We start from the raw sequence: 27228 nt of genomic DNA, 5'->3' as shown, positions 1-27228 counted from the left end.
GTAATCTACCCAATCTTGTAACACTGACAAATAACTGGAGACTGGAGCTTAGGGGAGGAAGTAGGAAAGGCCATGCCTATGTGACTCCACTTAGGACCTCCAGCTGAGCACACTGTGACTAACACATTAAACACAGGAGCATACTCTAAAGAGAACTAGCTAGACATTTGCAGTTAGGCTGGTTTTCCTAATGTTTAAAAAAAGGTTCTATTATAAAAACACATTATAATACTATAATTATACTTATGATCCAGTGTCTGTCAGAAGTGGCTACTCCAACTTGATGTACCTATATATGAAGTCAAACAGTAAGAACCACATACTGCAGCCTATGTCTGTTCCCAGAAAGCTTCTCCAGCCCCTGCATATGCCTTATAACCCACCGGAAAACCAAACGGCCTAGTTTCCTCTGAGAGGGCAGCTAAGACAAGGGTCTCACTCATCATGGATGGGCCAGTCAAGCCACAAGGTCACACTAAATTCTAAGTCTACATGGCTGGCGGTCTACTGCATTTGCTGTACACACACACCATGCAAACAAGACTAGAGAATGACTCTGGTCTCGGGGCTTGTTGGCACATGCTCTTATTGCTGAACCATCTTTACAGGTCTAGTTAATTTATTATTAAGGAGGCAATTTGACTAACTGGTTAGTCTCACTTCCAAGGCCACCCTTAGCACACAATTCACTGGCCTCATGGAGAACTGCATTTCCCCAAAATCAGAGCAAGCATTCCACTTGCTATTAAGACATGGCGGCATCTGTTGCCACATAAAAATCTCCAGGAAGTGGATGCCATGAACAAAAGAGACTCCGAGCAGCTATCACTGAGACTACCACCAAATGCTTGATATGGAAAGCCTCGATTATAGTTACCATAAGACAGGGTTCCCGATATATGAAAACCTGTCTGGGTGGTCATTTCTCAATCCTGGAAGAGAAAATCACGTTTCTGTTATAAAAACAAGCTGTGAATATGCAAATATCTGGCCCAAACATGAAATTACTACACAACAGTGAACTTCAATTATTTTCATTTTATTAAAAATATAGCAACATGATAGCAGCAACTTTTGATAACTTTTACTAGTACCATGTAAAAGCAGTCCTCCTCAGACACATCTAGGCAGTATCTTTATGCTTACATTAACTTTTCCCCTGATGATCGACAGCACTGTTCTATTAAACTACTTGAGACCAAGAGAGTATTTTTAACTACTAAATTGACCTATACAGTTACACAGTATATTCAATCTTGTATGGAAATCAGTCCTCTGCGTTATTCCTCAATTCTGTACTGCCCACTGGTCCTGTTTACTGGTAAAATCCTACAATTCTCTTAGTATGAGCTTGATGAATCTGAACTTACCCTTAGTCAGAAATGTCTGTCAGCAAATGTCTGTATTCTCTGTCAAGAATACAGAGACCGCGCTGGGCGATGGTGGCGCACGCCTTTAATCCCAGCACTCAGGAGGCAGAGGCAGGCGGATCTCTGTGAGTTCGAGACCAGCCTGGTCTACAAGAGCTAGTTCCAGGACAGGCTTCAAAGCCACAGAGAAACCCTGTCTCGAAAAACAAAAAACAACAACAACAAAAAAAGACTACAGAGACCGCTACCCCATTTTGATCCTGGAATTTGTATGTCTTATCTCCCAAACTGGTCATTTTCCAAATTAAAGTGTTAGCTGCCTATAAAATTAAGTATCGGGCTAAAGACTAAAAATCTATGTTTAAAAAATTGTTATAAGCTGGGCTGCAGTTCAGTGAGAAAGAGAGTACTTTGAAGCCCTGGGTTTAATCCCCAACACCCAGAAGGGAAAAAAAAAAAACACCCAGAAGGAAAAAAAAAAGAATCAACTATAAACAATCAATTCCAGAAACTACAAAAGTATCTTAGCTTAGTTTGTAAGAAGATCTATTACTAACTCTAACCTGATTATGGACCAGAAGTCACAAATGGCTTTATTTTCTAATCTTTTAATTAAGTATCATTCATGTCACAGGGGAAAACAGCATTAACTGTACAATAAGAAACAAAAGGAACCGAAAAGCTGACCTAAAAATTAAGTAGGAAACAAGTTTTATTTTGTTACATTTATAGTAGACTTCTATTTCCAGAAATAGGATGAAGCCTTTTGAAGAGCACTAAACCTGGAATTTAAAAATAATTTAACTATTAGTAAGTAAACATGAGAAGCCATCTTGGCGGGAAAACATATAAATATATAACGAACCGTCACTGCATTTCCCTGTCACAATCCACTCGGTTCAACCCTCTTTCCAATGACGCCCAGATATGCCCTTACCCAACGCATCCCTCCAAACACTAATGCTAGCTGCTAACTCAACCAACATGAAAGGAAATCATACTCCATCTGTTATGCACTATAAATGGGAAATATTTTAAAGCCTACTAGTGAGCTCCATAACCCTTAAAGTTAAATATTCTCATAGGTTGAGACAGGTGTAGATAAAAAGTCGGGTCTTTTTAAAAATCCGAAAATAAAAGCAACACAAAGGAATTAGTATCCTAAGAGAAACTTTTCTTGCCCCTCTGCCAAAAAATAAATAAATAAACATCTCGATTATAAACATTGGTTTTTATTTGTAACTGAGTATACCAAAATTTAATTCTCTAACATAAAGTTAAATACATAAAAAACACTAAATCTGTCAGAAAAGAATTCTAAACATGGGAGATTACTGGCTGAATAGTGTTTTTCTGCCTAAATTAACTAGATTAAACGGCAATTATGGCAATAGTCACAGAAGTTAAGGGCCTGTTGCGGTCTACCTGTAAAGCCACCAGGTCAGTGCGCACATGAAGACATCACAGTATCAAATCCTGTCCAGAGAGAGGAGAGGAACCACCACACTCGCTGTCAGAGGGAGAAGCTTCTCTTATCTTACCTCAGGTTTTCCTGACAGTATCTCGAGTGACAATATTTGTTTGTTTTTTGAGGCAGGGATTTTCTGTGTAGCCCTGGCTGTCCTGGAACTCACTCTGTTGACCAGGCTGGCCTCAAACTCAGAAATCCACCTGCATCTGCCTCTAGAGTGCTGGGATTGAAGGCGTGCACCACAACATGGTTGACAATATTCTTGAAAGAAATAAAATACATTAATAGAAAACGGCAAATGAATAATTAAAAAAAGAACATGTGTGGTTGCCTCCCTGCATGCCTCTCTCTCTCTCTCTCTCTCTCTCTCACACACACACACACACACACCAATCCCACAGCCTCTGACTTTACTTTCTCTTGTAACCCTACTTATTCCGAATTTGTAAACCTCTTCTACGTTAGTGATTACTTGAGTAAAATAAATACCTACATAAAGAGTAATTAGTGGTAGAATAATGCTATTTTCCACCATGAAAACGTCTGAATAGTGCAGAGGACAGGAAAACACCTCAACTTCACTTAAAGGGCTGTTTTAGACAGTGCACAAGGCTGCTCTGGCCACGTCACAACCCTCTGTGTGCCACGCAAAACAAGAGCGGGATGAAACTGAAGACTCCTCTAAAATACTGAACTTTATTAGAGAAATGGTCCTAAAAATAGCAAAGATTCAAACATTTGCTCTAGTCTACTTACATATCATAAATAAGACAGCGGTTGAAGTGAGACACACTCCTTCACAATCTTTCCACAGGCGCCCAAGCATTTCTCTATCAGAATAAGCTGTTACTAGCCAACTGTATGTGGCTAAACGATTAAAATGGCCATTTATACTTTACATAGTAAAGCATTTTCCAAAAGTTTAATGTACACAGTGACAGAAAAGAAAACACACACATACACACAGTAATCTGAACACCTGAAGATGATTAAGCAGCTTCATAATCGAACCAGGCTTTATGACTTGCAGAAAGGGCTTTTCTATTCTTCAAATTATAGTTTCAACAGTATTAATATGAAAACAAGACTCAAGTTGGAACCAAGCAACTAAAGCGCTACTTGGCTTTTTAAATCTGTGACAGTAACCCTTCCCATGAGGTAAGGCAACTGAGTAATTTGATTGTTTAGGTTGTATTAAATAAAATTAAAATTGATTTTAAAGTAAGATTTATGAATGAAGTGTTTCTGTTTTTTTTTGAAAATGTAACAATGAATAGTGCATTAACTAGAATTTATAGTTTTGCAGAAAACATGAGCAGTTTTCATTTTACTACTTGCATACCATACCGTCTATGAGAAGTTGAGTCTAAGATTGGTGGATGACCGTGTATCTTAAACTCGCATAAGCATATCATTGAACAAAAACCACCTCTGTATGCTCCTAGTCCTTCCTTTAAGTATAATTTCTGTATCATTAGAAGAAATGATTGCGAGGTAATATTAAGGCCATCCAATTAAGTCAAATAATAAGTTTCCTCTGATTTGAAGTATTTCCATTTCAATCATCACAGTAGAAAACTGGTGGTCCCAAAACTACGCTGTTGTTTGAAACTTCACAAGTCTTATAAACAGGACTTTCTTCTCTTAACTGAATGAAAAAGCTTCTGACACAGCCCTCGCACACTTCCCAATGGTTGTGAACAGAATACAGCCATCTAGACTCCATACGAATTGAGCATGACTAGCACATATAAAATCCCAGAAAGCAGTACACCACACATTGCAGAAGGCACTAGAGCTTCAGCTTGTGCTCCCATAGCCCATTTTGAAAACTCAGTCTCCTTTTTATAAGGGCATCTTGCCGCCTACAGTTGTCACACTGCAGTATTATTCATGAGCTTGGAAATGTAAAGAAAGTTCAAGAAGAAATGCTCATTTGTGGCAGACCCAATGGTTCTAAACACTGAATACTAACACGTTGTTATTAGTATTCGACAGCTGCTCTTCTTCTCAAACAGTAGCATGCATTGTCAGTTGGTTTTTAATCCACTTATTTAAGCAATTTTAATCTGTAAAACTGTTTTAAAGAAAAACTGACGTCCAAAACAGTGAGCAAAAAAAAACCACAATAGTGAGAATTTACCACAATCACTGTTAAGTCCTGTGAAGTAAATGTTAAAACTCCTTACATATTTTGCACTTTACTTACAAGAGTGTGTATATATATTTGCACAAATTTCAAGCACATCATCAAACTGTATATATTGAAAATTTTTTTAAAAAAGTAAAACAATACAAAATTCAATAACTAGCATTTTCTTTAGGAGCCTCCAATGTTCATCTCCAGTCTTAAGGGATAGTTCAACTCTGGACCTCTGATGTTCAATTGATTTGCAATGCTTCTTGGCAAACACTAATGAACCACATGACAAGTGTGCCAGCCACCAAGGAAATGCAGACTTCAGAAGATGGTGCACTCGGGTAACATCTGATTATTTCCATGATGTCCACAATGTCACCTCATAGCCGGAAGAGCTGCTAGTTCCCATATGTGGGTTTCTTCCCCATGTACACCTTGCTGCAAACTGAACGCTTTGGGTTTTGATCCCACCGTGGAGGGAGAGTGGCAGCGGGCGGTCCTATGCCACGTCGGTTTTGTTCTCTTCATTTGGTTGGCAATTCCCATTCTGCTGCACTTTGTTTTCTTCCTCAGTCCTTGGGGAGTCCTTCTCGTCAGCATCTTTGCTCACACTTGAATCTGTCTCTTTACTGTGTTCCTTCTACAACAAATATCAAGTGCATGTTCACTATTTTGCACAATAATTGTCTGTAATTATGTATGGCTAAATGATCCAACTCTCTCTTGTGAATAAAACTGTATTGTTTTCTTTCATTAAAAACCCATGAAAGAACATGTATCAATTTTCTCTTTGTAAGTTATTTCCAACAAAAGATGGGCAATTCATGGTAACAGAATCAGAATACAACAGGTAAACAGAAATTCTAGCTCTTCACAAACAGCCTTGTAAAAGCCCCCAGAAGACAACGTGCTTTCCAAAACACTACAAGAAATAAGTGTGAGCACGTACAAAGGAAGCCACCGTTCCTTTTAGAAAAGCTTTCAAAAGCAGTACAAATTCTGCTGAGGCCTAAGGAAGAATTACATGAGAACAAGGAATGCCTAACAAGGAATACATGCTTAATAAATAACGCCAATGTCACTAATGATGACAACCCTCCATCAGTAGCAAAGCCAATTCCAGAACCTGTATTTCCAAATAGAATTATACAAGACAGTAAAGAGACCTGACATAATTCGCAAGTACTTTCAATTTCCAAGAAAAGGTTTAGAGAGTTTTAGTTTTCAATTCTGTACTGGTAAAGGAATATAGTTTTCAATTATATATTACATATTTGAACGAATCTAATTATGTGAACAAATTATTATGTGAACAAATCTAAGCTTAACTATATATTACAAAATCAATGACAACAAAATCTCATCAAATTTGCTCAAATATATGCTGAGGAAAACAGCATCAGACACAAATTCAACCACAGTATCATAAACATCTAATACACTTGTTACCCAGAAGTTCTCTACAATTTTCTCACAGTACATTACTTACTGATTCTCCAAATAAGGGATTAAGCTGCTTATGTTTCAACAGGTCCTCATCTCTCTGAAATGGAATCTACAGGTAAGGCAGCAGTGCCCTGGGCCCTGGCTGAGGAGCTCACCTTAACCGGTGTGTTGGTCTTCTCCACCTTCTCCTTCCCATCTCGGTCATTAGAATTCTTTTTTGTAGATGTGGAACGCTCTCTTTCTCTCCTGTCACTGATGTGGTCCCGTTCTTTTTCTCTCTTTTTATCTTTCTTATTTCGGCTATGTTGAAAACACAGGAGTTATCTTTCAAGAATTTAAAGACCCACTGTACTCTTGAAAACAGTCCTTTATCTAACACTGGCTATCCAAAACAAGGCATCGTAAATAAGCATAATAATAAACTGGATTGAGAAAGTAACAAAGATGGGCCTACAACCTGACCTCTTTCCACCTCTGCTCAGCAGCTACCAATGTGTTCCTATAAAACACAACTTGTACTGTCAACCTACCACTTTTTAAATGCTCAAGATACACTTTCTCTACTAGAAGGTTGAGATAAAAACAAACTATAGTCAGTCTACACTCTAATGATTCCTTGTCCCTAGATTCACCCAACCACAAATCAACAATATGGAGGAAAAGTTGCGTCTGAACTAAACACAGACGCTTTTCTTCCTGGTAAGGGAACCCTTCCACTGAATCTCTAAATATACTATTATATAACACTTTCATATGCACATTCTCAACTTAATATATGAACATCCAAGAGGGAATAAAAAGGGACCTGTGAGATGGCTTAGTTGACATCAAGCATAATAGCCTGAGTTTGAGACCTGGGACCTACAAGATAGGAGAGACTCAACTGTCCCTAGGTTATCTTCTGACTCGCACATTCACACAAAATAGGAAAAAAGAAAGTTTAACAGAGAATAAAAGGACAGAGAATCAGATGTGTGAGAACAGATACTAGCAAAACTTCGAATGTCAAGTAACCTACTACATCGCTTGCCCACCTCATCTACTATTAGAAACAAGAACCACCAACTCGAAAGCAAACCTAAAACACACAGACCACTACACTACCTGAAAAACAAAATCACAAACCCCTAAGATTATAGAGGGGAAATTCTGCATATTATTTGAGAAACCTAAGTACTCCGATCTAGCTGAGATAGCTCTAAAACAGAACTAGAGCAGTTCCCTATTAGTAGCTTTAAAAAGGTAACATTTAAAGCCACTGGGGAAAACCATTTTTTTATCATAGAAGGTTTGGGGACGACTGGTAATAAAGTAGGATCCACATGCTATTCTACATAAAAGAAATCAAGCAAATGGTTTAGAGACCCAACTTATTTTTAAATGAAATGATTATATACTGGAAGTAAATCTGGATGAATTCTAGGTGAGAGGAAGTTTTGGTCACAACTAAACCTCCAAATACATAAAACAAACAAACAAAAAAAATCTGTAAATTTGTTTGCAAGAAACCTTACAGGCAAAACAAAGCAAAAAAAAAAAAAAAACTACAAAGCAAAACCTTAGGTCTTCAAAAGAAAGCATTTTTGTGTGTATTATGTGTCTTCATATACGGCTTCAAAATCTAAGGAACAACATAAACAATAAAATGCAAGGGCTAGAAAGGTGGCTCAATAGTTAAGTACTGTTCTTCCGGAGGACTGGAGTTCAGTCCCCAGAACTCCAGTCAGACAGCTCACGACTGCCTGTAACTCCCCATCTTCTTCAGGACTCTGCAGGCACTGTGTGCACATGAAGAAATACACAGACACACACATACATATGATTACAAATAAAAATTTTAAGAAAATACAATCAATTTAACTAAAAATAATGAAAACAAAACAATCTGTATACTAGCACCATAACACAGTAATGAAAGAACTCAGAAGACTTGAACGCCATTAAGAACACCAGCAAAAACAATGTACAGACTCAATGCAATTCCTACAAAAACCACTAACCGCATTAGCAGCAGATACAGGAAAAACCTGTCCTAAAACTCATGTGACATCTTGAAGACTCTCCATATAGCCAAAATGTTCTTTTAAAGAAGAGCAAAGTTGAGGCTGGAGAGATGGCAGAGTCGTTGAGAGCACTCGGTGCTCTCAGAAGAGCCCTGTTTGGTTTCCAGCACTCACATGGCTTACAACCTCCAGTGCCAGGGAAGCTGACATTCTCTTCCCACCTTCACAGGTTCCTGCACATGTGTGAACATACAAACACTCAGGCACATACAGATAAAATCAAAGAGTATATAAATATTTTTAAAGCAAAAGAAAAAACAGGGTTAGGTGACTCACAATCTCTCATTTCAAAATGACTACAAACTACATTAACTGACAATATGGTGCTAAGGACAAACATATGAGTCTATGAAAAGCCTAGAATAAACTCTTGCATACCACATCATATGGTTTCCAAGATGGGTAAATGGATGTTTTTAACAATGGTGCCATGAAAACTTGAAATTCATGTGCTAAAGAATGAAGCTGAAAACCTACCTCTAACCATATACAAAAAGTTACCTCCAAACACATGAAAGGGTTGATCAAATGGCTCAGAGTAACAGCCTAGAGTCCAGTGACCTTATCCATGTGTCCGATTTCTGGAACCCACATTCAAGTAGGAGAGAACTAATTTCACAAAGATGTCCTTCAACTTCCACACACATGCTGTGGCACAGGCATGCCCCTCCATGTATATCACACACAATAAAAAATAAAAGACAAAAATCAAAAACAGGCATGACAGTTCATGACATGTTTCAAAGTTAGTCTGGTCTAACATGTAAACACCAATGAGGCCTAGTCATTGAGCACACAAATATACAAGGATATGCTATCCTTTGTGTGGAGAAATAAAAAGTTGGAAAATATTCATTTGCCTAACTTAAAAAAAAAAAAAAAGACAAAAGCTGAAGCAAACAGCAAATGGGAAGAAGGCAGAAGGAAAATAGAACTCAAGTCAGCCGGACTGCCACAGAACCAGTCCCAACATCATAAAAAGCAAAGGGAACATTCTCTCACCATATGGAGACATATCTTACAATTAAGAGTGGCAGAAAAGTATAGTCCCCACCTGTTTCACACTCTTCCATCTTGTAACTACACAGAACTGGAAAGGCGGGGAGCAGTCCCTACATGGACTGAGTGGATGAGCACATGGCTGGAAGCTGATGGTCTTAGACACCAACATCTTACATCAATTCTTAAGAATACAAATGGATCAGCCACTCAAAAACATAACTTGAAAGCAGATTAAAGAAGGAATTTTTTCCCACATTTTGTTTCACCAAATGCTTCCACCTACCCCCTGGGAGACGGAGACCTAGAAGACTTTCTCTTTATGGTCTTTGATGTTCTTGGAGATCTGGAAGAACTCCTGCTCCTCCGTCGCCGCCTTTCCCTGAAAGACAAAACATGTCATTTTCTAAAATCAGCAACTGAAATAAAGAACAGTTCAAACTATAAAGCGAAAGGGTACCCAATTCACTGAGAACATCTCTCTAAGACTAGTTTGGTTACTTTATCTTCTTAATGTTTTCCAGACCTTGATTCCAGTCTCAGGCTCCTTAGAACTGACATTTAAATCTGCTTATACTACCAGTTTAGCTTATTTTTTTTATAATTGGGAGAGGAGTTAAAGGGATTCTGGGGATCAAATCCAAACAGACAAGTGCTTTGCCAAAGAGCCATTCCTCCAACCCCCAAAGAGCCCATTAAACTCTTTTTACAAGCATGTTTTATTACCTGATTTTAGTACAGAACAAATTATGAACCATAAATTTTATCACTGACAAAACCGTCATCTAAAATTTCATGAGAAATTCATTTGACATACTTTAAATGCTTTCTAATTCTTCAAGTTAGTATACAAAGTGATGGGTTTCATTAGATGTTCAAATATCTTCTCTTAGCAACTAAAATCTTTTGCATCAGATCCTCTATTGTGCCTCTGGCTCTTCCTTTCTGCCCCTCCATAAAGATTTTTTAAAAAAATAACAAAGTCAGCCAAAACTGAAAGATAAGCCATCTTGCTAGGGTTGAGGTGTGTCAGAAAAATCATTTAAGAAACTTATTGAAAAAAAAAAAAAGAAACTTATTGAAAAACCACTTTCTCCTCTAGCTTGCTATCATTACTATTGTCCCAGTAATTTAAAACTGAATGTAAAAATTTATACAAGTAGTTAAAATCTGAAATTTAGGTAAGGAAATAATTACCAAAAAGAGAGATAAGTGATAAAAAAAATTTAACATTAATATATAATGCACATTCTAAACTGTATCATTTTTAATAGTAGTCAAACAATAAACTTCACAATGCCTAAGGGATAAGGTATCAGGAAATATTTATCAAATGACTAATTAATATAGCCAATAATCTTATATAAGAAGTTTTGACAAGGGCTGAGGAGATTTTTCAGTGGAAAAAGTAAAGTATTTGTGGCCCAAGGACCCATGTAAAGGGCCAGGCAGGGTGGCACATACCTGTAATTCAGCACCAGAAGGCAGAAACAGGAGGACTGGGAGACTTGCTAGCCAGCGAGTTTCAAGTTCAGTGAGACCTTGTCTCAAAAAATAAGCTGGAGAGCAACAGACGGAGACATGGACAGAGACTTCTAATGGCAACACATACACACAAGTGCACAATCCCACACACACGCAAAGGAGCTCTGATAACCACTGACCACACAACCAAAACAGCAATCCTCTAAAATTCAAGTCTTCCTTACTATTGCTTTTAGTTTTCTTTCATAAAACATAAGCACATGGATTATTAGTTGCACATCATTGCCATTTTAAAGGACTAAAAAAAAGCAAAGATCTGTAATAACACGAATACTATTTAAACTGGGTCTACTTTTCCTAACGGAAACAAAGAAAATACACAGACAATTCAAGACTTACAGGGTTATTGGAGGGCTAGCGGATAGCACCTGTAAAGTATTAGGAACAGAGCCTGGCATATAGCAGGTGCTCAATAGACAGATTTTTTTTTTTTCTTGTGGGGAGCGCGAACAGAGTATTGTAGAAATCAAACCCAAATCTACTCACGTATGGTAGAAAGCACTGACCCACTCTTTCTGCCTTCCCTATCCTTTCTTCAAAGCAATTTCTAAGTATTGGTATTTGTTTGTTTTTGATAAGGGTTTCTCTGTGTAGCCCTGGCTGACCTGGAATTCACAAAGCCACCTGCCTCTGCCTTCCAAGTGCTGGGATTAAACATATGTGCCACCATGCCTGGCTGCATTAAACTTTATTTATTTTGGTTTTTATTTTTTTGTTTTTTATATTTATTTATTTATTACTGTGTGTATGCCTGCAGGCCAGAAGAGGGCACCAGACCTCATTACAGATGGTTGTGAGCCACCATGTGGTTGCTGGGAATTGAACTCAGGACCTTTGGAAGAGCAGGCAATGCTCTTAACCGCTGAGCCATCTCTCCAACCCCCTTATTTTGGTTTTTAAAGACAGCCTTTCTCTGTAGCTTTAGAGTCTGTTCTGGAACTAGCTCTTGTAGACCAGGCTGGCCTCCAACTCACAGAGATCCCTCTACCTCTGCCTACTCAGTGCTGGGATTAAAGGCGTGCACCACCACCACCCGGCCACCATTAAACAGTTTTTTAAGCCACCAATTTTTCTTTGAAAATACAGAATAGGAGGCAATGTTAAATATAAAAGCATGAAGTAGACTTTTTTGATCAGTTAGAATTGTTTCCCACTCAATAAACAAATCAGAACATTAGAAAAGAAGGGACCTGCTAAACGGTAAGAAACTGCAGTTATATGGTTATGTTATTAATTCCAATCATTTGATGCTGTAAACAGAATATCTGAATCGTACATTGATATAAAGGTACCCAGAGCATGATCAACAAATTCACTTGCAAGCAAGGTGCAGTGACAGTCTAAGCTGATCCCTAAGGCAAAGGCTGTAAGTCTGCTTCACTGTTTCTATTTCAAGAAACCCATCCTGACAGGTATTATTAATTTCAACTTCATAGTCTGTGGCAGTTTTTCAAAAGTGGGCACAAATACTTCACACTTTCTTTTTCTTTCTTTCTTTTTTTCCCCAGAGACAGTGTTTCTCTGTGAAACAGTCCTAGAGCTCACTCTGTAGAACAGGCTGGCCTTGAACTCACAGAGATCCACCTGCCTCTGCCACCCAAGCACTGGTATTAAAGGCGTGCGCCACCAGTGCCTGGCCACTTCACACTTTCTTAAATGAAGAAAACAAGGCATTCCACTTCTGACAGCAGAGCAGGGGGCAAGGGAAAGGCCTGTCTTTACCAAGGTTGTAATAGTCTCACCAGCTTGCTGGAAGGACTAAACAAGGTGAAACATCAAAGTCAGCCAAGAACTAGAACTGTCCTCTTACAACAACTCCCAATAAACACTGCAACTAGCTTTTAGTATCTTTTAATAGGCTAGTATAAAAAAATACACCATTGGGCTGGAGAGATGGCTCAGTGGCTAAGAGCACTGGCTGTTCTTCCAGAGGTCCTGAGTTCAATTCCCAGCAACCACATGGTGGCTCACAACCATCTGTAATGAGATCTGGCACCCTCCTCTGGCATGTGCGCATACATGGAGGCAGAGTGTTGTATACATAATAAACAATTAATCTTAAAAAAAAAACCACCATTAAGTAACTCTTTTTTTAAAAAAGGAAATATATTCCTTTATCAACTTGTTTGCAATAAAAAGCCAACTTTAAAATTAGTTGAAACCGTTAGTTTTTAAATATTTTTAAAAGACTAAGCTTAACTTATCATACAACATTCTGAAATAAGGGGTAAGAAGAGGATTAAAGAACCTAGAGGAATATTCTCATTTTGTAGCTGTTACTATAGCAACCTGCTGCCACCTGGTGGCTGTGTATCTATTAATAAGTGGAAACAACAATGCTAACATCTAATCCTTAAAACATCAATCAAGAAACAAAACTTAAATGTCATACACAAAGCATAACAGAAGTAAAAGTTAACTCAAGATGACAGAAAGGACTCACACTAGAACTTTAGATATCATTAGGACATGCTAAGATTTACCACACCATTCTAGAGAAACACCAAAGCCTCGAAGGTCAACTATTACACATTAGAATTTTAAATAGAGGGGCTGGAGAGATGGATCAGAGGTTAAGAGCACTGCCTGCTCTTCCAGAGGTCCTGAGTTCAATTCCCGGCAACCACATGGTGGCTCACAGCCATCTGCAATGAGATCTGGTGCCCCTTCTGGCCAGCAAGCATACATACAGATAGAACACTGTATACATAATAAATAAATCTTTTAAAAAAAAGAATTTTAAATAGAAAAATATCTTCCCCATCACATGTCATCCTCTAGGAAAAATAATAAGTAATATTATTTAAATACTGCATTATGAAAGACAGCTAAGTCGGTCCAAATATCTCACCCAGGAGGTTCAATGATGTAGTGACCCCTCTGTTGTTCAATTAAGGGTAAATGTTACTACTTTTATACTTGCATAGAATAATCTTTCTCCTTTGATTAAAAACGTACTCACTGATCACCAGCAACCTCATGGAAAGAGTTGAAGCAGGGTGCAGTGATAGCTCAGTCAGTAAAGAGTTTGTAGTGCAAACACGAGGACCTGAGGACCTGAGTTCTACCTCCAGAGCCCAAATGGAAAAGCACAGCACTCGAGTTACCATAACAGGGCATGGTAGCACGCATCTGTAATGCCAGTACTGGGGAGGAAGACACACAGACCACAGGTTGCCCTATAACCTCCACACACAAACAACCACAGGCATGTGGGCCTATGCACACACAAACCTGCTGGTACTACGAGATCTTCTTGATGCATTGTAACTTCTGGGTGGAGTTCTGGACTTCTTCTCCTTCTTCCGTTTCTCATCCGCCTCTTTGGATTTGTCTTTTTCCCGCTCCTTGTCTCTGTCTTGTTCCTTGTCCTTGTCCCGCTCCTTTTCCTGGTCCTTTTCCTTCTCTCGGTCTTTATCTTTGTTTTTACCCCGTTCCTTGTCTTTTTCACGATCCTTTTCCCTTTCTCTCTCTTTCTCTTTCTCTTTTTCCTTCTCTCTCTCCTTCACTCTGTCTTTTTCCTTCACCTTTTCTCGGGTATCTTTTCTCTTGTCCCTTGAAAAAAAAATAAATTCTGAGCTCAAAGAATTTTATCTCAAAAAGGGAGACCTTTACCAATACAATATCATCTGCAATGGCTACAGACATTAGAAATTTCTGTGTAACTCAAATGTGGACCTGAGCTTACAGAGTAGACAATTACCAGGCTGACCTGAATCACACTGATCATATTTACATCAGAGGCAATCAATATTAATCCTAGACACTAAAGAAACAAGAAAGCCTTATTTCTCTCATGATAAACCTAAACCACAATTTCAAATGACTGAGAACTGATAAATTTTAAATTTTCTTTATATCTCTGCAACTCACCGTGAACGTGAACGACTCCTTGACTTCCGCCTCTCCCTAGACTTCGAGCGCTTTTTATGTGGACTCTTGGATCTACGTCTATCTTTCTGTCTTGAACGTGACCTGTTATGAGATCTACTCCTAAAGAGAAACAAATTGTAAGGAGATCAAAACTTAGAATTTCAATTGCAAAAAGTTTAGTTTTTTAAATGAGCTTTCTATAATGTTTTAGTTATAACACCAGAAATTAATTTATTGGAAAATTTACCAGCTATATTACTGTGTAGGACACAAAACAAAAATAATTTAATGGAGCCTGGCGGTGGTGGCGCACGCCTTTAATCCCAGCACTTGGGAGGCAGAGGCAGGCGGATCTCTGTGAGTTCGAGACCAGCCTGGTCTACAAGAGCTAGTTCCAGGACAGACTCCAAAACCACAGAGAAACCCTGTCTCGAAAAATTAGAAAAAAAAAAAATTTAATGGTTATTTCCTATCAGAGGAAGTATTTTCAGGGATAGCTTTCCCTTTCATCACAGCATTACAAGCCTCAAATCTAGAGACCGTTTCCTTTGCCTGAGTTTTCATATCGCCAATTGTCTTTAATCCTGGCTTCCTTGCAAACTGCTTTTGAGTCCTGAGGGGAACAAGTTATATACTTTAGCAATCTCTACATTGCTGTTTGTAGATAAATGGTCCTGCACTTATAGGAGAGCAACTTTTGAAGCTCTTTCATGGGAATAGCTTTCTGCCTGGGGAAGCAAAGTTCTAGAAACAGCTGACATTATAATCTACACTATCCTGCTAAGTCAGCTGAGGAGTAGGGGAAAGTGTAGGAAGACTCTTTCAGGTCAAAACCTCCAAGTCTTATGTATTTAATGAGTGATCCCATGCCTCTATTTCAGAGGTAACTCATTCTCTTTTGTCTTTAGCCTATTTCAACATGCATGTGTAAAATATGTTGGTCATGTATGTGTGTGTGTGTGTGTGTGTATGAAGAGCCACTTATTTCTAATATTAGCTTCAGATGCAACTATATGAAAGTTCAGTCATGAATATCAAGAACTGCCAAATTTCAATTTATAAATAATAAACAGAATAGTGATTCTCAACCATTTTAATATTATGATCCTTTAATACAGTTCCACATGTTGTGGTGACCCCCAACCATAAAATTATTTCACTGCTACTTCATAACTGTAATTCTGCTACTGTTACGAATTGTAATGTGAATATCTGATATGTGACCCAAGAAGACAGGTTAAGAACCATTATCCTAGAGGGAGAAAATAGTATGCAAATTCAAAGACCTTAGTTATTGCCCTAATTTTTAAAAGCATGTAAAGTTTCATGAATTATCAAAGAAACTGATGTTAATGAACAAGTTTTAATTTATCTCAACCTTAGAGCTTGGATCTCCTTTATAACCATTCAAAACAAGACTTAGGAAACTAGTTGTGGTGGTCTGAATGTCTCTGGCCTAATTTCATATGGATTAGGACTATTAGGAGATGTGGCTTTGCTGAAGTGTACAGCCTTGTTGGAGGAAGAGTGTCATTGTGGTGGTGCACTTTGAGGGTTTCTATGCTCAGGATACTGTCCAGTGTCTCAGTCAATTTCCTGTTGCCTGCAAGACGTAAGACTCTCAGCTACTTCTCAAGCACCACATCTGCCTGTATGGAGCCATGTCCTACCATGATGATAATGGACTGAACCACTGAGCTCTAAGTGAGTCACCCCAATTAAATATTTCCTTCATAAGAGCTGCCGTGGACAGTGTCTCTTCACAACAACAGACACCTTTACTAAGACATCGGTCTTTATTACTCTTCAGCAGCTTCCTATTTCCTCAATCTTCTTTATCCTGTCAAAATGTGGGAATCCATCCATCATACATCCTGGTCTTATACTATTGTATCTGTGTTACTTTCCTGCTTTGACTCTGGTCCCTACTGCACTTATTTTCTGGGTATTTTTGAGATAATGTAGGTTTGGCAGATCTGGTATTTACTCACTATGTAGACCACAGTGGCTTAAATATAAGGCATTTGATTTTGAGCTTACCTCAATAAGAGCTTGGAGACAGTAAAGTCCTCAAAGGAGATTTTGTAAACTATGTATGTACCATACCATTAAAAGGGCCAGAAATACAGTTTACCAAAGTCAAAGAACAACACTCTATTTTCCCATCTTTGAATCTCCTTCATCACCACAGAAATAGAAACAAGATGGAAGGTGTGTGTAGCTTCTCAAGTCCTCCTCCTTTAATCCCCTACTTTGCACATGCATGCACACATCTATGTCATTCTCTCACGACACGAGTGACTCGGCAACAATGAAGACTCACTACATGTCAGGCATTGTGGTGGCCAATAAGGAGTGGTACTTTTAGGAGGTACTGGAGGAAGTATGCCACTAGAGGTGGGGTGGGTTGAGGTTTCAGAAGCTCAAGCCAGGTACAGTGCTGTTCTCTCTTCCTGCTGCCTGAGGAGGCAGATGTAGAACTCTCTGCTACCTCTCCAGCGCCATTTCTGCCTGGAGACCCTGAGCACTGCTCCAGCATTAGCTTTTCTCAGAATGTACAAGGAAAACACTTCCTGCTAAGTATGTGTAAAAGGCTAGCTTACAAAAAAATCAAGTACAAAACATACGCAAATACGAAAAACACTTCTAAAATTAAAGATTTCAAATATGGGGGCTGGAGAGATGGCTCAGAGGTTAAGAGCACTGGCTGCTCTTCCAGAGGTCCTGAGTGCAATTCCCAGCAACCACATGGTGGCTCACAACCATCTGTACTGAGATCTGGCGCCCTCTTCTGTCGTGCAGGCATACATCGAGGCAGAATGTTGTATACATAATAAATAAATCTTTAAAAAAAATATGAAAAATTAAGAAACAATTTGAGCTGGGCAGCAGTGGTACATGCCTTTAATCCCAGCACCTGGAGGTGGAAGCCAACCTCTGAATTCAAGACAAGCCTGGTCCACAGAGCAAATTCCAGGACAGCCAGGGCTACAGAGAAACCCTGTCTCGAAAATTCAAAAACTAACCAAACAAACAAAGAGAAAAGAACCAATTTGATAAACTTTCTTTCCTTTGAACATAAAGCAAGAAATGGGCAGGGCAGTAACTGGTGTACCCACAACTAGACCACTATTGGTAGAGCATTAGCTAACAGTAAGCATACTACCATGTAAGCAAACACTAATGAAAATTTCTGAATTCTAATACTTTGACATCTTAACTATTTGGAACACAAAACAAACAAAACATTAAGCATTGATAGTAGAGAGTCTCACCTGTGCTTTGACTGTGATCTCTTCCTTCTAGAATGGGATTTTGAGCTAGACCTGGACTTTGAGCGAGTGTGGGAACGAGATCGACCGCCTTTCCTTTCATTGCTCTTTCCAGACTCTGGGAGGAAAAAACCACTTTGCAGCGTAAGCTCAGAACAATTAAAGATCCCAGTTAATAATTAGGCACAAGTGGAATATACCACATATAGTGCAAGGGGCCTACTCTCTGTACATCCTCCTCCTGTGCAATTATCCTTCAGAAACATCCAAGAAAGTCATTGCATAAACTCGTTGAGTGCAGCCACCCTGCAGCAGTACATATAAACCACATGATTATAAACAGCTGTTCGTAGTATTTTGTTGCTGCCATAACGTACGATTAAAACATGTCTGCAATTCCTAGGACACTGAGGCTAAGACCTTCCTGCATTTATTTTGTTAGAATTGAAGCTAAATTCCAAGTGTTAATTTAGGAAATCTAATTAAAGCTAAATCACATAGACATTTTTAGAGTGGATTTTACAGCACTTAGCAACACAAAATGAGTCAGTTTTCCTTTAATCTTGTAAGACTGAGTGTGTTTTTTGAAATCATATGCCCTTTCTCGTCTTAAAACTTTGAGGGAAAGTCAAGCTGCCTATTTTTAACATTTTACACATTTTTTCTTTCCTTTTTAGCCTTATAATAACACTCATACTGTTTCTAGCAAACCAACCTCAACACTGACTTGTTGCCATAGAAAACTCACTAAGTTAAAGTGTGTCAGCTCAGTATTAGGGAAATGTCGGTTTGTGCTGACTTATTCTGAATAATCCACTTACTATTTCTTGAGTTTCAGTCTTCTTATTTGTACACTGAAGGAACTGAGCAGTATAATCCTAAAATTCCTTCCAGTCCTAAGACTCTCTCTGACTACACAACAGCACTGTGGCCTTACCTGGTTCAATAGCTGCTGAGATAAATGACTGAGCTTCCCGTACTCGCTTCATTACTTCTTCTAACTCCTTAGCTGCAGCCTGAGGTGTCATCTCAGGAGGTTTTACTATTGCATTGTTGGAGTGATTTATTCTAAATTAAAAATATTAGTATATCACAAACACACCATAGTTTATAAAACATGAAACAATTGTTAGTAGATATACACATTTATGAACCCGAGGGTATTGCAACAGCACATAAGGAAATAAAATAACTAAATAGAGAATAGCCAACAGCAGTCTCAGAAAACCATGATTAATTGCTCATCTAAACCTACCATCAGTTCTTGCTAAGCAAAGAAAAAAGTAAGAAAAACTGAAGTCTATCTAACTTCTTCAACAATTGAATAGACAATTGAATTACAATAAACAATTACAAGTGCTTATGCATATACCTTAGAAAAATAACAATGCTGATACCAGGATTAAAATGGACCACTTCTCCCCCAACCCTGCTGGTTTTTATGGAGTCATCGTTTACTGCACAGAACTGGCTATCCTAGAACTCACTCTGTAGACCAGGCTGGCCTCGATCTCCCGAGTGCTGTGATTAAAGGTGTGTACCACCATCACCAGTCATGGAACATTTCTATTCTTAATTAGATTCTGCTAATAACCTGCATACCCCAACAGAATTAAAGGGAAGCTAAGTACATGACCATTCTATTCAATACTGTCCCATTCTGAGTCAGGCACGGCTTCAGAGCTGAAAGGCATCTGGTAAACCTCCCCTTGTAGGTAAGGTGGCTCTTGTGACACACACAGGCACACCTGCTTCGTCTCTTTACCCATTCTCCACTGAGAAGACTGAGCATATAACAGTGACTTATCTTTTAAGAGTAAAATCCCATCAAACTATTAATTAAGAGATAACCTGTAAAACTCAAACCCACATTTACTTTAATAATCTATGAAATACACAATTTCTGGTCTTGAGTATCTGAAAAGTGATATTCTTATTACAAGAAGTTCTGTAGTTCGACTACAAGTTGCCCTTAATCCGCAATCTTCACAAAACAAACATGACTTACAAAACTATACAGAAAAATACCTGAAGCCATTATGTATTATATACAAAGAGTTAATGGCTAACTAGATATTAAACACAGAAGAAAGAGATGTCTTCAAATATAACATGCTATGGTGTCATGCATTTCATTTATACTTAATAGTTTCTTCCTATCCACAAATTGCCAATAACTATTCTTTTTAAAGCCTTAATTAAATCAAACATGTTAAAACTTTTTCAAAGCCATTAAAATTTCTTTGTTGAAGATTTCTTACTTCAGTGGCCTGTCTCCAAACATAACTCCATTAAAAGCAAGGGCCCTTGGTACAGAATTTTGGTCTGCAAATTCCACAAAAGCAAACCGAGTTGGCTGAGTCTCATCACCTGCCATCCGAACAAACTTCACTTCTCCAACTTGTTTAAAAAATTCAAGTAGTTGATCAGCTGTCGTTGTCTGAGGAAGCAGAGTGACACTTTAATACAGAATAATCTTTTTTTCTTTTTAAAATCAGGTAAATAAAGCAGCTAATGCTTGTAGGGAGAGGGAAGTACTTTTTCTTTAGTGACGGGGCCACTGGCAAGGTTCCCAGGCTGCTGTCAATGGCCCCTTACCTATGCTCCTTTAAGATCCTGACTACACTTCCTGGGTCACAAGATACGCATGAGAGTAGAAGGGGGACTATCTGGGAGGAGAAAGGGGACCAATGGGGTGAGGTAATCACAAGAGAATAGTGGGAAAAATGAATACCATCAAAATATATGCATGCATAAAAACCATAATGAAACCTATTATATAAAATATGCTAATAAAAATAAAATTTAAAAATAAGTAAATAATACTTTATCAACAGAATTTGTAAGAAGAATGAATAAGCAGATAGTGCCACTCAGTTTCTTCCTAGTTACCTGTGAATTCAAATTTCCAACATAGACTGTTCTCCTAATTTCATCAATTTTGGAAGGATCCACATTTCCCATAAGTGGTGGCTGTGGGATCTCTCCAAGTGTTGTAATATTGGGGTCCAGTGCTGCTGCCGGTATGGCTCCCAAACTGCTAAGTGAAACACCAAGCTATAAAAAAAACAAAAGTAAACCATAAGGCACAGTTTTCAATAGTGTTCCAACTATTGTTGCTACCAGGAGATCAACTCATCATGAATGGGAGGTATAAAAGGACTCCTTGCTTTAAGCTACACGTATCTCAATTATTAAGCGTGAAATCATATTAGTTTTTAATAACAACGTTTTTAACTACCTTTAAACTGACACTAAAAATGAACACTAATTTTTAACCTCCAAGGTAGCTGCATTCTGTTATTTCCATAAAATAAACAGTATTATTATTGTACACTGTAGCAAAGAGATAAGGTTAAGTTTCTAAGAGCCTGGAGTCACAATACCCCTCTCCATCAAGCATTCAGTACACAGTGCCTTTCTGTCTGATGCTCCCTCAGTCAATACATGTTAACACAGAATGCATACACGGTCAAAGTAACTCTGAAGCTTTTCTACATTTTCATCATTAAGGACTGAGCTTCTTTAAAAAAAAAAAAAAAAAGCACTGTGTGTGGGAAACTATTTAAAGAGCAAAATCACATACTGAAAGAAAAAGAACAAAACTTCAAATCAAAACACTTAAAAGAAACTACAATCACACTTGTCTGCAGCATGAGTACTGAAACAGGGCAAGGAGGTGCTTGGAAATATGCGCACCATGTGACTGAAGTTATTATTACTCTAGAGTATGTGTCCACAATTACTAAGTGAATAAATTAAAAAATAATCCTTGTTATCAACACTAAGAGATCAGTACTACTAAATCCAATTTTATTAAGAAAAACTTAACTCAAGCAAGGTGGCACACAGGTGTAACAACAGAAAAAAAAAACAAAAACAAAAAACACTGTATCATCTTTCATGAAATTTTAAACATTTATGTTTATGTGTACATTTATGAGTTTATGTGCACCACAAAGGTGCCAAAAGAAGGTACTGGATCCCCTAGAACTGGAATTCCAAAAGACTGTAAGGCACCTCACAACAAAGGTACTCAGAACCAAACCCAGGTCCTGCAAGAGCAGTAAGTGCTCTCAACTGTCAAGTCATCTTTCTAGGCTCCATGGGATGGATAATTTTTCTAGGACATTCATAAAATCAGTTTTCAGAACATATATTAGGAAACATGTTTATTTTAAGGTATATTTAAACTAGAAGAGATAGAAGATCTCAGGACTTGAAAACATTTGGCAAAACAAAAGATTTTTTTCAAGGAAAAAATACAACCACTTTCATTTCTCCTTGTGCTATTCCATAAAACTGATTAACTAAAAATATGTGCAAATATATTGTAAATGACCAAGATTTAACAACTATTAAATAAAAGCAGTTCCTAAAGATGAAAAATCAACGTCATTTACTCTTTTCATAGTGGCCAGTCTTATTCTTTGGAAAACATGCTAGAGTCTAATCAAGTTAAAAATAAAATCCAAATGCCTCTCTATGATCTAAAAAGCCCTACAAAGTCAGTATCCTATCCACCCCCTACACCTGGTTCTCTCTCCTCACTATGCTGCAGCCAAACTGACCAGCATGGGTTCCTCAAACACAGAAGTTCTATTAAAAATCATTTCGAGGAAAAAAAAATTTGCAAAAGCTGGCAGTGGTGGCACACGCCTTTAATCCCAGCACTTGGGAGGCAGAAACAGACAGATATCTTTGAGTTCAAAGTCAGCATGGACTACAGAGAATGCTCCAGGACAGCCAGGGCTACACAAGGAGAAAACCATTTGGGGGGAGGGTAAAAATCACGTCGCTCCATGGATCATAGATAGTGCAGGTCTCCAGGGAAGAATGCTGGGCAAGATTCAAAGTTTCAGAAACCACTTCTTTAATCAGGACAAACTGACCATCACAGTCACAAAGTTTGTGTGCTCCCTAGGAAACACTAGTCACAGTCCTTACCTGTCGAATGGCCCTCCTTTAAAAGGAGTATGACTGGACAGTTCATGCAAAAACTAAAAGTCCAGTAATAATTAAGTTAGTCTTTTACTAAGAAATCACAAGATACTAATTATGTTTAATTCTACACAGAAAAATCTCAGGTGTTTGTCAAACCTTGTTTCATCTTCTCAGTCATAAGGCACTCCCATGACTAACACGAAGTTCCTGTTTAAATTTCTTAGTCCTGGTCCTCTTGAACTGGGGAGTAATCTAGTCTGTGCTATCTAAAGCACCAAGTCCTGGAAATGATTTTTCTAACAAATAACCCTTTTTGAATCCTCAAATTTAAACAAGTCCCAATTATTTCAGAGTAATCCCCAAAACAAGCTCAAGTAAGATGATGTGGGGTAAGTTCTTATGTATGGACTTTGGATGGTGTCACTAACACAAGGTGAAAACAACTTCCCCCTCCTTCCTCACCAGTTTTCACAGTCAGTGCTCACCCACCAAGACGACTTACACTACTCACTGCCGTCAGAGGGCTGGAGGTCGGGATGGGAAGCAATCCTGCACCAGGCACCAGGCTTGTCATGGTTGGAGCAGGAGCCAGTAAAGAAAGGGCTTTGGCTTCCTCTGGGATTTTACCTGCAGAGGCAAGTTCCAAATATTATGGCGAGCAGAAACACCACACCAACTTTACACTATGATTTTACAATTACCCTTGCACTTAAAAAATAATAATAATAAATGAATCTATCTAGCAGATCCGTACAAAGAAACAAATAAGAACATAAGTCTTTCCTTTTATCCTGCTCTACTAGGAAAAATAAAAGTGAGCAAAACTTCAAAGACTAACAATCTCATTAATGGAATATTATTTTTAAAAACTGAATAATGTAGACAATTATTTAACACTTTGAGCTATGGGTCACCTGTACTGGAAACTTAATGTTCATGAACCAAACGATATCAAGCATGGACGCTTTCCCAGGACGCTGTTTTCGCGGTGATCGAAAGTTGTGTTACACATGACAACCGTTCGTGTTGGCTGCGTCACTAATAGCACACAGAACATCAGATACAGAAAAGAAGAACATTTTTTAAAGTTTAATCCCCAGAAATGGCAAATAACCAAATTAGTCAAAAAAAAAGAAAAAGAAAAAAACAAATATGTGCGAATTGAAATTTGCTCCATAATGAGTGTCTCTACCCTGTACTGAAGCTACCCACTGTGAGCAGACAATTCTAACAATTCTCCACCTCCATTCAATTCAGATAAACAAAAGAAACAGGAAACTACAACAGGCAATCAGCTTCAATGGTCCACACCCATTCATCAAAAAGGCACCTCACCAACATCAGTAATGCCAGAAAGAATCCAATCCCAAAGATCCTTAGGCAACTGATAAAAAAACATTCTAACTTTCAGATGCAACTTATGTATACTTATCTGAATAAAAGTAACTAGTACTTAAAAATGCTTTTCTTATAAAGTCTGTAACTTTTTAACAGAATAAACTAAAATCACTTTAGAAGAAGAAAAATGCCTGCAACTTAAAAAATGGAAAATCTACTTTGAAGTTCATGTCCTACCATATTTAGTTTCTGAATTAAAAAAAAAAAACCTGACAAACTAAAACTTTCACATTTCCCCTAACTTTTTAGCAAAAAGAAAATATTTCTCAAACTTGATTGCATATATAAATAACCATTTCTATTATCAATTAAGAATATCTTAAAACTGTACTTTAAAAAAAATTACGAAGACTGAAATACATATGGCAAGTTTTCAAAAGTATTATGCCTGCTTTCAGTGGTAAAATCCTATTTAATACAACCAGATGTAAGAGAGAAATCTCCAAACAACTTTTTCTGGAAAGATCTCTAAGGATGGATGGAATTCAAGTTGGAATTTAAAACTTTAGATAATGGTTATAGCTTATCTATAGAAAGAAAATTGGAATTGGTTTAGGGGTTTGGGCAAATGCATACTTTCTAATTTTACAGCATCTAAATTTAATTTAACTAATTTCAAAAACGATGCTATTACTTTAACTTCTGGAGAATAAATTTCATAACATGCAGAATGATAACAAGGTAGGCCTTACTGAAGATATCAAATAACAATGAACTATCAGTTACCACTATTACTATAAATCTATATATGCCACATATACTATACTATTATAATAATTATCACATTCATTTTATCTATTAGAAATATAGAGTACTTTTTAAGGTTTAAAACCTGAACACATCTGATGAGTAACTGCTGTCCTGAGGTGGGCACACTATGCTTCATTACCCTAATTCACGCACCTCAAAGAGTTCTAGGTTTAATATTATTTGTCAGTAACTAAATCCAGCTATTCATACAGTACAGAGGCTACACAATCATGAGCCAAGCTCATTACTTAGTACTGTGTGGCCTCAGTTCTATCTTAAGTATCAGCAGGCTATCAGATTCTCCCTGCTGTTCATGACAACAAACTGTTAAAAATCAATAACTATAAGCTGAATATTATTTCTGTCTTATTCTATTAAAGATATTTTAAGAAAAGTTCCATTGCTTTATTTCCAAAATAAAATTTATCCTCTAACATTCTACCAGAGTATATAGAAGTATAAAACACATAAGCATTTAGCATTTTCCCCAAACTATACTTCAAAGAAAACTGAGGGAAACATTTCTCACGCTACTGTGAGTCCTGACTTCAGAATCCATGTAAAAAGCTAGTAACCTCTGAAGAATTCTCAACAAAAAAAAAAAAAATTCAAGCAAACAAAAAATAAATGCATGCAAGTAAATAACCAATAGTTTTCTCTAATATCCATTCCCCACAGAGGCAACAAAAGGCTTCTTAAAGACCAAGCTAATAAAAGTCAAAGACCTTCCCCTACCTTCAGATTGTTAAAAGAAATGTACTTAATTTTCCTTGCTGGTTTTATATGCCTATAGTTCTAGGGGAAGGATAAAAATTGAAGCCATCAGTTGGGTTTATGAGAGATGTAGACTTGGGGAAAATAATAAGCACTGAGCCCATCAGAAAATGTTCCTACGATTCCAGTAAGCGTTTTAATGTTTGAAGATCAAAATGTACCTCAACCCACAAACACCAATTAAAAGGCCCTGAGCATCTTCCCAGCACTGCACTCTAACTTACTGCGTGACAATTTAGTTCATCTCAAGGTTGAGTTCTGTTAATCATTCCCCCATAAATTTGCAACACGTTATGAATTCTTAATGGAATACCATTTACAAAGAACTGGAAAACCAGCTCACAAGCTAAAAGTGAGAGAGATTTAACAAAACAAAAACAAAAACAAAACAAAACAAAAAAAGGGACAAAATAAAAAGAAATGAAATTAAAGTAAAACAATAAAAACAGAGACAGGGCGTCCATCTTCTGCGGTTCAGACTCCGATCTCATTTCCCCAATGAAGATTTCACTTGGCGGCAGGTTTAGTGGCATGGCAAACAATGCCTGACTCAGGCAAGTGTAACAGGTCTGCCTTGGCCAGTCTAGTCATCTAATAATGCACAAATATCACATAGAGAAAACATACAAAACCAAATTAATAGTCAAAATCCATCTACCAGAAAATGTGGACATAAAGTTATGACTGATGATTAGGCTGACACCTGCTATGTTGATCTTATTTTTTCTAAGTGTTAACATTTATAAAAGGAAATCTGAAATGTACGCAACAACAAAAAAGGTCATATCTAGACAAGTATAATGAAAGTATATTTTATTCAAAATGGCATGTTTTATTAGCAACAGTTCATGCTCAATAGGTATCAACACCACTTTTTTCCACCCTCTTCTACATTACTGTCTGAACTAAAACCCAGCAAACTGAAAGAAACTGAAAACCCAGGTAAAATGTTTTACATGGCCTTTTCCATTTACACCACAATGCTGTTCCTAAGGCGTGGAGGCGAGCAGTGAGTCAAGTGCACAGGGCACACAAAGCACCGCACACCTCCACTCAGAGTTTCCTCCACTCACACTTCCCTTCGTTTGCTTCTCTCACGCTCCTTTTTAATAGAGCAATGCATTACTTCTTTGTTGGCAGTGCATAATCAGGTTTAACAGCTGTGAAATTCATCAGTTGTATT

At 37.8% G+C, this 27228-nt stretch overlaps 1 protein-coding gene across 5 annotated transcripts in view; it reads right to left on the bottom strand.

Annotated features, from left to right (window-relative positions):
- Window positions 1-3518: 3518 nt before the first annotated feature.
- Window positions 3519-27228, bottom strand: part of Srek1 (splicing regulatory glutamic acid and lysine rich protein 1) — a 34024-nt gene continuing 10314 nt past the window's right edge. Inside the window, exons 3-13 of one of the 5 annotated variants that reach the window (XM_075976148.1) lie at window positions 24038-26636; window positions 23626-23750; window positions 21072-21236; window positions 20441-20619; window positions 19117-19247; window positions 18183-18297; window positions 14908-15027; window positions 14269-14589; window positions 9776-9871; window positions 6583-6727; window positions 3519-5621 (exon numbers count right to left, since the gene is read on the bottom strand). In XM_075976148.1, the coding sequence (XP_075832263.1) occupies window positions 5481-5621; window positions 6583-6727; window positions 9776-9871; window positions 14269-14589; window positions 14908-15027; window positions 18183-18297; window positions 19117-19247; window positions 20441-20619; window positions 21072-21236; window positions 23626-23697 (1485 nt within the window). In that variant the 5' untranslated portion in view covers window positions 23698-23750; window positions 24038-26636 and the 3' untranslated portion in view covers window positions 3519-5480. The remainder of the gene's footprint in view (window positions 5622-6582; window positions 6728-9775; window positions 9872-14268; window positions 14590-14907; window positions 15028-18182; window positions 18298-19116; window positions 19248-20440; window positions 20620-21071; window positions 21237-23625; window positions 23751-24037; window positions 26637-27228) is intronic. The other 4 variants (XM_075976149.1, XM_075976150.1, XM_075976146.1 and 1 more) reach the window with 4 other exon arrangements.

This window comes from Microtus pennsylvanicus, chromosome 6 (assembly GCF_037038515.1).
Source record: "Microtus pennsylvanicus isolate mMicPen1 chromosome 6, mMicPen1.hap1, whole genome shotgun sequence".
Lineage (NCBI taxonomy): Eukaryota > Metazoa > Chordata > Mammalia > Rodentia > Cricetidae > Microtus > Microtus pennsylvanicus.
This window is presented reverse-complemented; position numbering and strand designations above follow the sequence as displayed.